This window comes from Seriola dumerili, unplaced genomic scaffold (assembly GCF_002260705.1).
Source record: "Seriola dumerili isolate Sdu_G_001 unplaced genomic scaffold, Sdu_1.0 BDQW01000365.1, whole genome shotgun sequence".
In the NCBI taxonomy this organism is placed as follows: domain Eukaryota; kingdom Metazoa; phylum Chordata; class Actinopteri; order Carangiformes; family Carangidae; genus Seriola; species Seriola dumerili.
In genome coordinates, this window is record NW_019174620.1 from 127,154 (window position 1) to 141,024 (window position 13,871).

General features: G+C 38.2%; 1 protein-coding gene across 2 annotated transcripts in view; it reads left to right on the forward strand.

Annotated features, from left to right (window-relative positions):
• The first annotated feature begins 4,630 nt into the window (after positions 1-4,630).
• The window catches only part of sfswap (splicing factor SWAP), a 46,527-nt gene continuing 37,286 nt past the window's right edge, over positions 4,631-13,871 (forward strand). For both annotated transcript variants that reach the window (XM_022760819.1, XM_022760820.1), the window contains exons 1-6: positions 4,631-4,968; positions 6,717-6,880; positions 8,770-8,901; positions 11,062-11,138; positions 12,564-12,789; positions 13,044-13,144. In XM_022760819.1, coding sequence (XP_022616540.1) covers positions 4,769-4,968; positions 6,717-6,880; positions 8,770-8,901; positions 11,062-11,138; positions 12,564-12,789; positions 13,044-13,144 — 900 coding nt within the window. In that variant the 5' untranslated portion in view covers positions 4,631-4,768. The remainder of the gene's footprint in view (positions 4,969-6,716; positions 6,881-8,769; positions 8,902-11,061; positions 11,139-12,563; positions 12,790-13,043; positions 13,145-13,871) is intronic.

Genomic DNA, 13,871 nt, shown 5'->3' on the forward strand with positions numbered 1-13,871 from the left:
CAACAGATACTACTACAGATCATGAAGAAATATTTTATTTGACATAAAAAAAATGACTGTGAGACAGCAGGTGTTTCATAATAAACTCTATAAATTTAATGGTCAAAGTCAAAATGGATCGGTGTCTGACCCTGTTTCTCTCTAGTGAGACTACAGTGTACGAATGGCAGAATTAAAGAAAAAAAAAAAGGACAATGCAGCGTTCTTTTGACCGCATCATTTCAAAAACTATAAAGACCGGTAAAGAGAATTTTTCAAGCGTTTTTTTATTCCCAGTTCTCAGCATGGACACACAGCAAAGCCTTTTTATTGAGCCTCTGTTGACTGACTATAAAGAAGAGGCACTTGGCTGGATCCTGAAATTTTGCCATAATACCTCCTTCTCAATGGTACCGTAGGGTTTAACAAGAAAGAATGGAGTGAGTGACTCTTGCTGAAATCCTTATTTAGTTTTATGTACCAGTCCTGAAGAGATGCTATTGTGATCCTTTGTGCTATAATACTGTACACAGTGGAAATGTATACAGAAGCCCATTCTAGATGTCAACATAATGACGCACTCACCCCCAAAAAAGAAACGGTGGAGGGTATGGTATTGACGTGTGCTGTTAGACCATCAGACAGGCACCTACAGCCTAATTGTTGAAGTGGTGAGTGTGTGACTGCATATCTGTTACTGCTCTCTTAGTCTTTTACCATTCACTGCTCCTCTCAACTTTCATGGACAACTAGCACTATGAACAGAGAAATATCACCTATCTCTGCTCAAAACTCTGCTCTTTTCTTGTAATTTTTAGACAAAATGCACTGTTAGAAAATAAATAAATAAATACTGATAGAATACATGGCAGAGTGTACAACTTGCTTTTCGTTAGTGTTGGTACTCTATCCGAGGACACGAACTAGACGCCATTCATTTAGAAATCATTTAAAGAAATTGTTAATTAGCAGTCAGCTCTGACAGCGCTACAATTCTGTCACTCGTTGCTGTCATCAGACACTCTGTCCTTGTGTACCTGCCTGCTTGCTTTTATCGTGCCAGAGTGATTTATGTTTCTTTATGTGTGGGTAGCTTTGTCAGACTGTTTATTGCTTTTGCTTTGCATGCTTCAGTTTGTGCCCAATAATGTAGCACAATGTTGTTTTTTTATGCGTATTTCTATTAACATTTTATCTATTGCATGTTTTTAATTAGTATCTGTAATGTAGCAAACACAATGCTGCATAGAAATGGAATGAGCTACAAAAAATATGAAGTTACATTCTCTTATTTCACTGGAAGATTTTAAAAGGTTATACTTATGTATTTATACATCACACTTGTGCATGCTTTTCTTAAATGTGAAAAAGCATAACATATGTCTGTATCATCTGTGTGTCTATTTTTAATGCCTGTGAATTTCTGTGTGTCTGTCAATGTATAAACTGTATGTGTTTATTTTAGTACACAGGTCTCCCCATCTCAATGAGACCACTTGTTTAAATAAAGGATTTAACAATAATATAGTGTATATAAGTATTAAGTGTTAAACTATGTATCAGAGACTACAGATGAAAAATAGTCTTTGGCTGGCTCTAGTGCATTTACAGCAAGGTTTATTATTGTGCTCTGTCCTTACTAAATAAACCAAGAAATAAATTTTAGAAATCTTACGTGGTGTCACTGTAACTTCAAAGCAGTCTGGCAGGCCGACAATGCCATAAATCCTTTGACACTTAATGTAAAAAATCACTGCAAGGGTCTGACAATCAAAATAGGTATAAGAAGGTGAATATTACTAAAAATATTATTCAAGGCTTTAAACCTTCCTCACAAGTCCACACATAGTGCTATGAGCACAGAGAAGGAAGAGAGACAGAGGGAAAGCAGCATAAATTATCCACATTAAAGCCACAGGTGTAGGAGGGGGGCCTTTGTTGCCTTGCTTAACATCTGCCTACCAACTTCCAAATGGCCTCTCTCATGGTTGGTCAAGGTATTTAATTATCACCTAATGATTAAGAATGGGTTATTACAATGCCTGTGAGGGAAGTCCAGCAGAACCTATACGCACCAGCACATGTGAACTGCACTTAAAAGATCTATATCAATAGTGGTAATATAGGGACAAATTTACATGTAGACATGTAAGTCTACTTTTATGAAGGCACACTTGCAGCATATTAATGGATGCTAATGTAAAAATAAGAATATCATTTTACTGTTGAAAAATATGGAAACTTTCTCAATTCAAAATTTTGTTACAAAAGATTTCTCAGATTCTCACTGTGTTCTGGATTGATTTAGTGTATATGAATAAATGAACATGTGTTAGTGCATATGAACATATGCTGCATTAATCAAGTAAATCTTGTACATTAATGTGCTAACTGCAACCAGTAACAGCAGAGAATCACAACACTCACTTAGCCTAAGATGTTCTAGTTATTGTTGTGAGCATATTTAATAACAAACAAAAACTCCGCCATAATGCACTATACAATACACACATATGTTTCCACTGCAGTACTGCAGACCATTGTCTGAATACCTTAATTCTCTCTGTCTCTCTTGCCCGCTGCCCTCCTTGTTTCACCCTCTGCTTTCATGAGTGTGTTAGTCTGAACCTATAGACAAATTTTAACAAAACACATTCAGGGGTTGTAAATAATGGAGGGAAGAGATAAAAGCTTTGTGGGAAGGGCTACAAAGCCAATCTGCTCTATCTCCTTTGTCTCACTGTAGTATACCAGCTCAACTATGCACTTCATTAGGCTTCATGAATTACACGGATACTCAGATTTTCTGTGATAAATAATGTTATCATTGAATAGAACTATATTGTTTGTGTACACACACACATTATATATACATTCCTGAGTGAAAATGTACAGTATATAATAGGCTATGCATATTTATTCCTGGAAGTACTCCTCACTCACACCTCTCTTTTGGCTGTATTTGGTTTGATACCCTCATAGGTATCAAACCCTCATAGGTTTCATATGTAGGAAGGGAGCAGCTGCAGATGAAAAATATTTTAAGGACAATAAAAAAAGTGAAAAATCATCTACGTTCTCAATGGCAAGAGAAAACAGTAATTCAATCAAAATCATATGAGAAACAAGTCTTCGCAGTTTGCTATTCCCAAGTATTTTTGGCTACAGTGCATTCATCAGAGAAAACAATGGACAGTAGCTGCTTCCATTCCACCATCTGTCCTGCCAGATTTGTGAAAGAGATTACTAATACAGACGCATTCTTGAAAAGAAGCAGAACTGGGAAGGCTTAAAAATGTTTTCCACTATTGATCTTACCTGTCTAAAAATATAACTGGACAGGAAACTCAATAATTTACTCCAAATCAGGGACACAACTTCATCACAATTTCAACAAATCTAAAACTTTTCTACATCCATCTCTATCAAAGAAACCAATCATAATCTTAAAAATGATAAAATTAACTCCTAGGCCACTATTTCTTAGTAGATTTTTGGCTCCTCTCTTCTAAAACATTTTAGAATGTATTTCCTAATCTTGCTGCTCTAGTCAGATAAAGTGCCAGTCCAAGCCCCGCATCTTTTCTTCACCCAAATTCTGAAACAATCTACCCAATTAACCCTGAGTGTCTAAAAACCCTTTCCAGGCATACTTCCGTATCATCTGTACCTTGTAACAGACCATGACATGACCTGATTCATGGATTTGGCCTCAAAAGCAGAGGCATCAACAATTTCTAGACATAAGAAAAGACAAATTCTCTCTTTATAGTTGTTTAGTAGTAGCCATGTTTTAAAGGGGCTGTAAGTTTCCTCTGCCACTGAATGTGGTTTCTTGCTGGGAGTGGGTGGTGGTAATTGCCCTCTGAGCAGCACCACTTCTTCAGGGCAGATTGGAGGCTGCAGTGAGTCGCTATCGGAAAGTGACGAAATGGGCCGAGATGGACCGGGGCTTGCTGGTTAGCATGCTAACTTCAGTAGAAGAAAATAAGTGATAAAGACAAGAGTTAACATTGGCATTGGTTTCCTCCACTGGAGACAGCTCTTGTAGAGTAAAGGAATGAAGTTTGATGCTGAACTCACAACATTTCTTCTAGACTGGTATGTGAACAGCTGTTCAACGCTGGCTATAGCAATAGCAAAACTTACAAATAGCTCCTTTAAAACATGGCTGTCCAGTCACTCCATTTAAAACTGCTCAATGGCGCAAGTTCCCATAATGCCCATAATACTCCTGTATCACACAAAAACTGACTATTCTTCCAAAAATACTGTACTTATTCAAACACACACGAATGTTGCACATTCTAGTATCTATCTATCTATCTATCTATCTATCTATCTATCTATCTATCTATCTATCTATCTATCTATCTATCGTCTGTTCAGTTTCGCTGTGTAGCGGCACAATGTAAAATTAAGCTCCATTCACCAGCAGCACATTCGACAGCGATGAAACCACTGGCTGGAATACGACACTAATGCAACATCTAACACAGCTCATATTTCGGAATAAATTCTTAAAATTGAAAAAATATGATATAACTTTGTGAAAATAAACATTTAACATAGTGCCATAGTTTTAAAGAAAGTGTCGTAACTGCGGGCCGGAAACGCAGCTGCATGTACTTAGTTTCCAACATGGCGGCTGTTGGCACGTAGAATCTTGTTTTTGAGGATAACATAGCGGATTATCGTAACATTTGGGCCACCGGCAAGCAGTTTGGTACTCTAAACCACCACTGTGCTGTTATTACTACTCTGTCTTGCAAGCCATTTTAACTGGGAGATGTATCGACGCGGAGCTGCAAAGAAAGACCACAACAACAAACCTGTGAAGAAGGATGTGAGTGACAGTGATAAATACGCCGACCTTTTGGTGTTCGGCTATGCCTGCAAACTGTTCCGAGACGACGAAAGGGCTCTTTACCACGAACATGGAAAACATCTTATCCCATGGATGGGGGACAAGAGCATCATGATTGATAGGTCGGTTGAACAAACTTAGACCGAAACATTATGCTAACCATCTATCCTGTCCGTTAGCTTGTTTCAAAATGCAAGGGACCACTTGGGAGTTTGTCTTGCAGAAGCTTGGAAATACGTGCAACTGTCGACGAATGTTTTATTTCTTGCTTGCTAACTTGTCTTTGGACGTCCTGAAATGACAACAAATGGTATTTGAAGTTTTTAGAATAACATGCAAAGATGCAAATCTTAGCCAATCTCTGCTAACGTTAGCCATGATGTTGAACTATCAATATGGCCCTCAGTTGCCAATTCATTAGGCACACTATCCTAAAGCTAATGCAGTTGAATACAACAACACTGATACCAATTTTGAACAAAAACTAAACATTGCAACATTCATGAAGATATGATTCATTGTAGAGCTGCTGTAATAAACTGCATAAGTCTAAGCTAGGCACCTCCTTAACTGGCAACTGATATTTAAATTTCCCTTAGGTCAACATAGGTTAGCTTTGAGGTGGACTTTGCATCTTGGTATGTTGGGAGAATTTCCTCTGGAGACTTTCACTCCACGCACACTTTGTAGTTCACAAATATGGAAGTAAAAATGGGAGTATGACACAGAAGATGATTTATTCTCTCTGTCCTTTTCCAATTGAGTTTTGCTTAAAATACCAGTGTGTACACAAAGCAAATGACCTGGGGATTTTATTGTGCTGTGCTGATATCCACAAGGCCAGAGCAAATTCTAACCAAGACTAAAGTTACTGCAGTTAAGGTTATTCAAAATATCACAATGACATTGTAAAACTCAGGTTTGACTAAATAACAAAAAATGTTTAAAGGTGATTTGAATAGATGTAGTACTGTAGGACTCACATCAAGGTCTACTACTGCACTGAAGCTTTAATGATGTCTCTCACTTGTAAGTCGCTTTGGATAAAAGCGTTTGCCAAATGAGTAAATGTAAATGATTTCAACCTTTCTGCAAAACATTGCTGCAGGTGATGGAGTAACATTTTAATGCCACCTCCACATAGAACACGTAATAAATTACTCCTTAAAATAGTGCATTTGTCCTTTTGAATCACCTTCATCTGCAGTGGCCCAACTTGTGTTTAATTTGTACAGCTTTTGTATGTGTGTCTTTATCACATAACCCAGTTTTTTCCCCAGCAAGGTAGGCTAAGGGGTCCTGCCAAAACCCCGAATGCCAACCACAGCACCCCATTTCTTTGTCTTCATGAAGAAACTGCAACTGAGAAGTGGCGTAGAGGGACGAACCCTGGAAAATGTCGTCCATTTGGGTTCTTACGGATAGGTATTTATGTGCTCGGGTTTGTGTGAATGTAACTATCTTTGCAGATGTAGAAGTAATGATGAGTGTTACAGGGGGGAATTGAACCCTGTAAGGTAAGAGGCGAGTTGCTTTGTTTGTTTTTCTTTCTTTTTTTCTTTTGATGTAGGGTTGTTGGTTTGTAAGACTTGTTCAGGAATGAAATAGCAGCAGAAAGCTTGCTAGGTATCTTAAGAGCACCATTGACAATTAAGCCCAATGACTTGATTAGGAGATTATTGTGTTGTCTATATTTCGAGAAATTTTCACAACTCCTAGTATGTAATCCCTCATGAGAGACTAGAGGTAGAGCATTTTTGATGTTTTAAATGTTGGGTTTTAGGTCCCCTTTCCTTGGTAAGTAGGTCCATGTTGTGAACAAAAAGCTTTGTCAAATTCCTTCTGTCTAATCCTTTTTATCATTCAACAGATACGATGGGCGCGGTCACTTACATGACCTTTCAGAGTATGACAGCGGGTCATGGAATACATCGTACCAGCTGTCGGAGGAAGAGGCCAGGATTGAGGCACTGTGTGATGAAGAGAGGTACCTGGCTCTGCACACTGACCTGCTGGAAGAAGAGGCTAGACAAGGTAGGCACGGTGCCCGTTCTGACACTGGGCAATCAGAATATTTAAAATCGAATTTAACACACACACATATGGCACATCTAAATGTGAATCTACCCATAGTGGGTCATACAGAAGGATATTAAACTAAACATTTACTTTTAATTTCTTGAGTCATAGTCTGTCACACTTAGTGAAGGCAAGCACCTAGCCAGCAGAGGATGTAGTAGTCTTATTGAAATTATTGTCATCTTTCACCTATCATCTTATGACGTGATGGTGTAATGAGGCACAGCAAATTTATGACCAACTATAAAAACACATTGCAACATGGGATGAGTTTGTTACTCACGTACATACTGTGGTTGTGTAACGTTCGTAAGAGTTAGAGAGAGAGGAATCAACGTTTTAACACAAGCAATTGCTGTTGTGTATATACAAAATTTTTAAATAATATTTATTAGTACAATTTATTATTGTTGTTTTATTGGCATATACTGCCTTCTTACTGGTATAATGACACGTAAAAGTTGGCCTGACACTTGGGTTCAACTAACAGATATTAATTCCCATCAGCAGCAGTTCTAACTGTTGTATTTCACTGGTATACACTGGTCCTTCCTTCCAGGCAGCTGTCACTTTGTGGTAGCCAAAGTTGTCGAACTGAAATCCTTCCAAAAGTTTGACACTTTGTAGGGTTATTACTGCCTTTTTTTTTACTGATGTCTAATCACACTAATTACTTGAATTTCTCAAGTCATCGTTTCAGTCCTTGTCAGTGATGTCTTGCTGTTTGAGAGTGACAATGTTCACTCTCTTCTCAGGCTGTCAGTGTTTGAATTTGTGTCCAGATCTTTTTTAATCTCAGGCCTCTGTCCTCTTTTAACACTTGAGCTAATTTGACAAGTCTGTCTGTATAAATAGAAGAGCGGCAACTCTTACTGTTGCTATGTACTTTAATCTTGGCTTCTTAACACAATCTGATTTTCCAGAGTGTCATCTCCTTTTAAGGCATGTTCAGCTTTCTGTCTCTTTAAAAAAGGACTGGCTTTGACTCTGAGCTCAAGAGCTGCCATTTCTATGGAAATCACTTTCGACTCATCTAGGATTCTTGCATCTCAGTCATTTTACAGTGTAATGAAACAGGCTGTTTTGATGACAAAGCACCCATCTGAAAGACAGACTCAATGACTGTAATTGAATTAATAAGCCACAGTTTTAAGTGAAATATGGTGTCTTATGCCTAAACTGACAGGACGGAATGAGTCAGGTAATGATATGTGTCACACACACGCTCACATACTCACTGCAGAAGGTTCATCCCCCAGGCTGGTTTGCCCTTGAATTTGGAGGCCTGACCCCATTCACTCAGGCTATTACCCATCTGTCCAGTGAAGGGACAGCAGGAAAGCATTAGAAATATTGATTGTGTTAGTGGGAATTTTGCCCTTGCTTCTTTAATAAAGATATAGTTTGCCATGAATTTCAATAGAATTGCTAGTGTATGGGGCCAAGTAGCTATGTACATTTGTCTAGCACCCTGTAAGTACTTTTTTTTCTTTCTTTTTTTTTCTGTTTATCAATTTTAAAGCTTCTAACATGACAGACAATACCAGTAATTTAGGATAGAATCTGTCAGTCACTTGCACTCATAAATGTTTGTAAAATTATTATTATTATTATTAATATGTAATAACTATCATCGGTTTTTATTAGTTATTATTAGAGTATTATTCTAAATCTGACCATATAGATGCCAATAAAACATTTGCCACTGCCAGTTTCTAATACACAACCATTCAAGAATTTTGCCGTTATGAAATGCTAAATATCAGAATGATCAAATAGCACATGCTCATAAAATGATGATCAAGTAAATTATTCTCTGTTTTGTGTTTTCTTGTTTTCCACAGAGGAGGAGTACAAACGTCTGAGTGAGGCTCTGGCTGATGAAGGCTCCTACACTGCAGTGGCCTTTAAATACAGTGCTGACTACTATGACCCCTCTCAGCCCACGGAGGAGGAGGATGCTAACAAGGAATCTGGTTAGAATTCACATCACTCACTAACTCACGTGGAGTTAGTCACACTCACATAGCTGTGGAATTGGTCAGTCTGTTGGACGTACTTGAAAATACACATACAGGATAGCAAAACACACAGCACAATTTTAAATTAAGTGCTAACACTGCAAAGAACAGGAACTTGTGGAATAGTGCTTCATAAATCCAGTGAAGTCTCTCTCTGTTCTCCTATACTCATTGTACATTGTGGCACTAACGTGTTTCCTGTAGGCGACCGCACATCTTACTGTACTTCTGCTTTTTCAAAGTGATCACATTATAGAGTGCATTTAAATACTGCATGAAAATCTGGAATCAGTCGCCTTCTCTAATGATCCCACTACATTGCTGCGAAGAAGACCCTTCTCTATGCCAGCTTTGCTTGTTTACACAGAACTGAAACATGACATAAGGGTGAAGTGGAATAACGGCACAACATTCCCGCCTTGAACAGGCTGCATAAAAGAGGCTATTGACATATGCCCTCTGTCTATGAGACGTTGCTTGTGGTGGGCTCTGTGCTGTGTCTAAGTTTTTAGCTGCTTGACTTAGTATTTGAATTTTTGGCTGCTGCAGTCTGGTGTGACGAACACAGCAGCTCTGTCTAATCCATTTCTTCTTTTTTAAACTATTCTAATCCAGGCAACCATCTGCAGACTAACACCCTCCAGGGGTTGCTAAAGTTGAATTTCTTCCTGCAAAACACATATTGAACATGTCGAACGTATTTGGATTTTTATATTTAATTGAATATAACACAGTAATATCATGCCATTTAAATTTGTCATGACAGTAACAACAACTCCCTATTACACCCAACGGATGTTAGCACAAAAAGTTTTTCCTAAAAACAGCCATGAGTGGAGGGAGGTGTGACATTTAGACTCCTAATCACCTGTGCACACCAGCGTCAACTTTGGTTCCATATGTGACTTGACACACACATACACCCGCTCACACGCTCTCCTGCAACTTTAAATATTTGATGTAGACATTGCTGGAAGCACTTTGTCACAGCCAGTGGCCTAACAGTTAAGCAGACTAGATGCCTCTCTCTGGGGAGATGGTAGAGCTGAGTCAAGGGTATGAATACATTTTGCCAAAGCTCCCAGTGCCAGCAGAATTAGTTTTTTGAGGAATAAGTCAGGAAGCATCACATCACACTGACTATAAACATTTTGAGCCGATTTCAGTTGAATCCCTGCTACAGTTTTGGATTTTTGTTTGTTGTCAGGTCTTTCCCTTCCCGACTTTAAAGACTTTGACATTACCACAAATATAAATTCAAGTACAAGTTAAGAACCTCCCCCACAAAAATAAAAATTATAGCCTCAAAAAGAGAGTTTTAAGGCTGGCAGATACGGAGACACATTATCACAATATAAATTTAATGATTCTCACTATTTTAAGCTCTTGAGTGAAAGCCAAATAAGCCAGGGGTTAATTGCAGGATGATTCATTATGTTTTCTCTGTCAAAACATGACAATTCTGGGTCTTATTGTGACACTAATTATTACTCAGTCAATATACCCATTAATTTCATGTTCTGTTAAAATAAGGAACTTAAATATCTTTTAGCTGAATTTATTTAAATGTATTCACTTCACCATCCCTGAAATACCTGAATTACTATTTCCTGTTTGATACTACTGGCTGTAGACTGCAGACCGTGTTCTTGTCAACCTGTGTGGTTCTGAGTCAATGTGTGGCCATACCTTAACTTTGAAAAGAGACATGCTTTGTAATTTGGTTACAGGATTAATGGAATCGATGCTGGACTGTCAAACTATTGACAGTACATCCATTTTGGCGGCTTAGTTGTAATGTGTGATAATAATTGAGGGTTCCATAATATAGCACTTTAAAATTAACAGCATTATCCAATAGAAGTTAGTCTGCTATGATAGTAATCCTGTTATGTAACTGAAGTAATGATTAAGTGCACTTTACTGGGGCATTTTACTGTGGTATATTTGTGTAGCAGGGAGAAAGGATTTTCCCCTGTTTAAAATGTTTTAGGAACTCAAAATTAATCTTGTGTTATGGCTCAACTGGGGATACATCCAGTAGGGTATATTTAGTTTTTTGTTACAAATGACTAATAGAGATCTTTTTGTCTTAATATCTCATCACCTCCATAGAAGAGGCAGAGCCTGAGGAGAGTGAGGAACCGTTCGTTGCTCCCCCAGGGCTGGCCATCCCTCCTGATGTGGAACTGGTGAGTATTAAATATTCTGCCGGTTTACTGTAATGTTAATACCCTACTGTGCTCATATATGTATACACAACATGCATATTTATAGAAGGGTAATACAGGTAACAGTTAATACAGTTAAAATCAGTAGCTATTCAAGCATTTGCTGTGTGAAGTAGCGTAGTGTGTGTCACAAAAGGGCATTCATTTTTATGCTACAAAACCGCATGTATCCATTGTATGTGAAAAGTAACGCTTCACGTTGACATAAAATCCATTGGTAACAACAGGCGAAGTATAATAGACTGAAATATTTAAAATGCATTGCTCTTGCTTAGTTCTATGCAATAATGTTGTGTCAGACAGTCTTCCCTCAGGACCAGGCCAGTACGCAACCAGAACCCTCTACGACCCCCTTCAGCAGCCACTTTCTTATGCATGAGAAGAAAGACAAGCTTTAATGTTGTCATTGTCTGTGTGAATATTCAGTATATACCATGCTCTGTATAAAACAGCCAAAACACCCTTGTGCCTACATGCAGAGCATAAAATAGCTGTAGTGTATGATGCTTCTCAGCCTCTGCTCTGTAGATTTTGAGGGTATACCCTTTTATCTCAATAAATTTCAGTGTAGTGTTATTTTTTGAAGAATATTCTTAATCTTTTTTGATTTTTCTTTGTATTTGATAGTCATGGCAGAGAATAACAGGCAGCCTGGGAAAAGAGCAGAGGAATGGCTTGAGTAAAAGGTCTTGGGCCAGAATGTCACAATGGCCGTAAACCATGTGTTATACTTTCAGGAAGCTGGCATGCTTTATGACTGTTATGTTATAGGTGTGGGGGAGGACACTTTCCTTGAGAAAAACACATCAACATGAAATACGAATTACAGACCCCTTTTTCTTTAATGGCTTCTTTTTCTTTAAAGTTCTTAAATAGGAGTGAGAAGGGTCCTTGTATGTCAGAAAGTCCTTGGCAGCTTAGAAGACAATAATGGTCTGACACTGGCATCTTTTTGGCCACTGTCTTGAAAGGTAGTGTTTATGACTTTCATTTTGATGAGATATGTGCGTTCTTTTGGAGATTGCTGCACTTCCCTGTACTCTCTAGGTAATGACAATGATTAATCACTGAGAGCACACAAGAGGAACAATAATGAATGAATAATGGACCATTTCTTGTTCCATTGATTTCCCTCCCCATGTGTATTTTGAGAATTATTGTCATCACAATGAACATAACAGTGCTTTGCATGAAAATACTTCAGAGACAAAATTTGCTTGTGTCCTTGGTATGAAGAAGTCATTCATAAACTGTACATTACATCTTAATGTTATGTTCTGCAGTCAGGTTCACACACTTTCATCTATGGCACTGGAATCAGTTCTTGCATTAAATATGTTCAGTGTAAAACATATGTGTTCATTTCTTGACTTTTCTTCTTTGTAGCCGGCAACAATTAAGACCCATAACATCATCGAGAGGACAGCCAACTTTGTGTGTCAGCAGGGGGCTCAGTTTGAGATAGTGCTGAAAGCCAAGCAGGCTGGTAACTCCCAGTTTGACTTTCTTCGTTTTGACCACTACTTGAACCCTTATTACAAACACATCTTGCGGGCCATGAAGGAGGGTCGATACAACCTTGTCCCCTCCAACAAGCAAGAGCAGTCACAGGGTGAGTTACAGAAAGCAGCCACTGAAACCACACACACAGACACACAGGCATTTACCGAATCAAGAGGCATGTACTGTAGCTAAAGCATAAATATCAGATCTGTAGTACATGAACAATTGAACAGAAGGAAGGAGTAATAATTGGTAACAATTTCCATCAATTATAGTGTTAAACATTTTTTTTCATACATATATTCATTACGTTTTCTTTGTTTTGTTTTTTTATGTATGTTTTTTTTTGCTATCTCGCTATAGACTCTCACTCTGATGATTCAGATGAGGATGGGGATGGCAGCTACCTTCATCCCAGCCTGTTTGCCCCGAAAAAGAGCTCTCGCCTGGAGGAGCTGGTGAAGGTAATGTAAATAGGCCACAGAGTGAGGATCTTCACCTGTTTGATCCAGTTGCTACTTTACATTGCATCACTCTCCTGTGAGAACCACACATCCTGAAAATGTCTCATTTTAATGAGTTAAGAAAAACAGCCCAGTTCTTAGCATAGGAACTTTATCTAATCCCCCAGTTTATCTGAAAAAATCACCAAATTTTGAAATACATTGTTTCCATTGGACAGTGACAATAGGCTGCTTATCTGAAGGAGTCAAAGTGAAATTGACTTCAGCACATCCTTGTCATTATAGTGTTGTATAAGAATGCTGCTGCTCTAATCAGTAGGCGACCACTGCCTGTCATGTGAATTACATGTACATCCTGTTTTGTACTGCCCATGTCTGTTATCTGCTGTAATAACTATATTTCCTGTTCTGATGATTTTATAGTTCTGTAAAACTTTTTTGCGAGTTCTTTCATGTGCCTTGACAGGACAGCCATTAGTCTTTGACTGAGCAGCAAGAATGGAATCATGTCTTTTTAAAGAAACATAATGAGCTCCTTTTAGTAGAATGCTGTCTAACAGTTGCTTCCCATCAAGAGGGAGTTCCTTTTCAAATCATCCTCTCTAATTTTCTATGAAAGGCTCATATTTAATATTTTACTGGGTTAACTGTTTAATTCTCTAGATCTCTCAAATAGAAATGAGGAAGATTACTGCATAATGTTACTTGCAGAGTAATGCTTAAATAT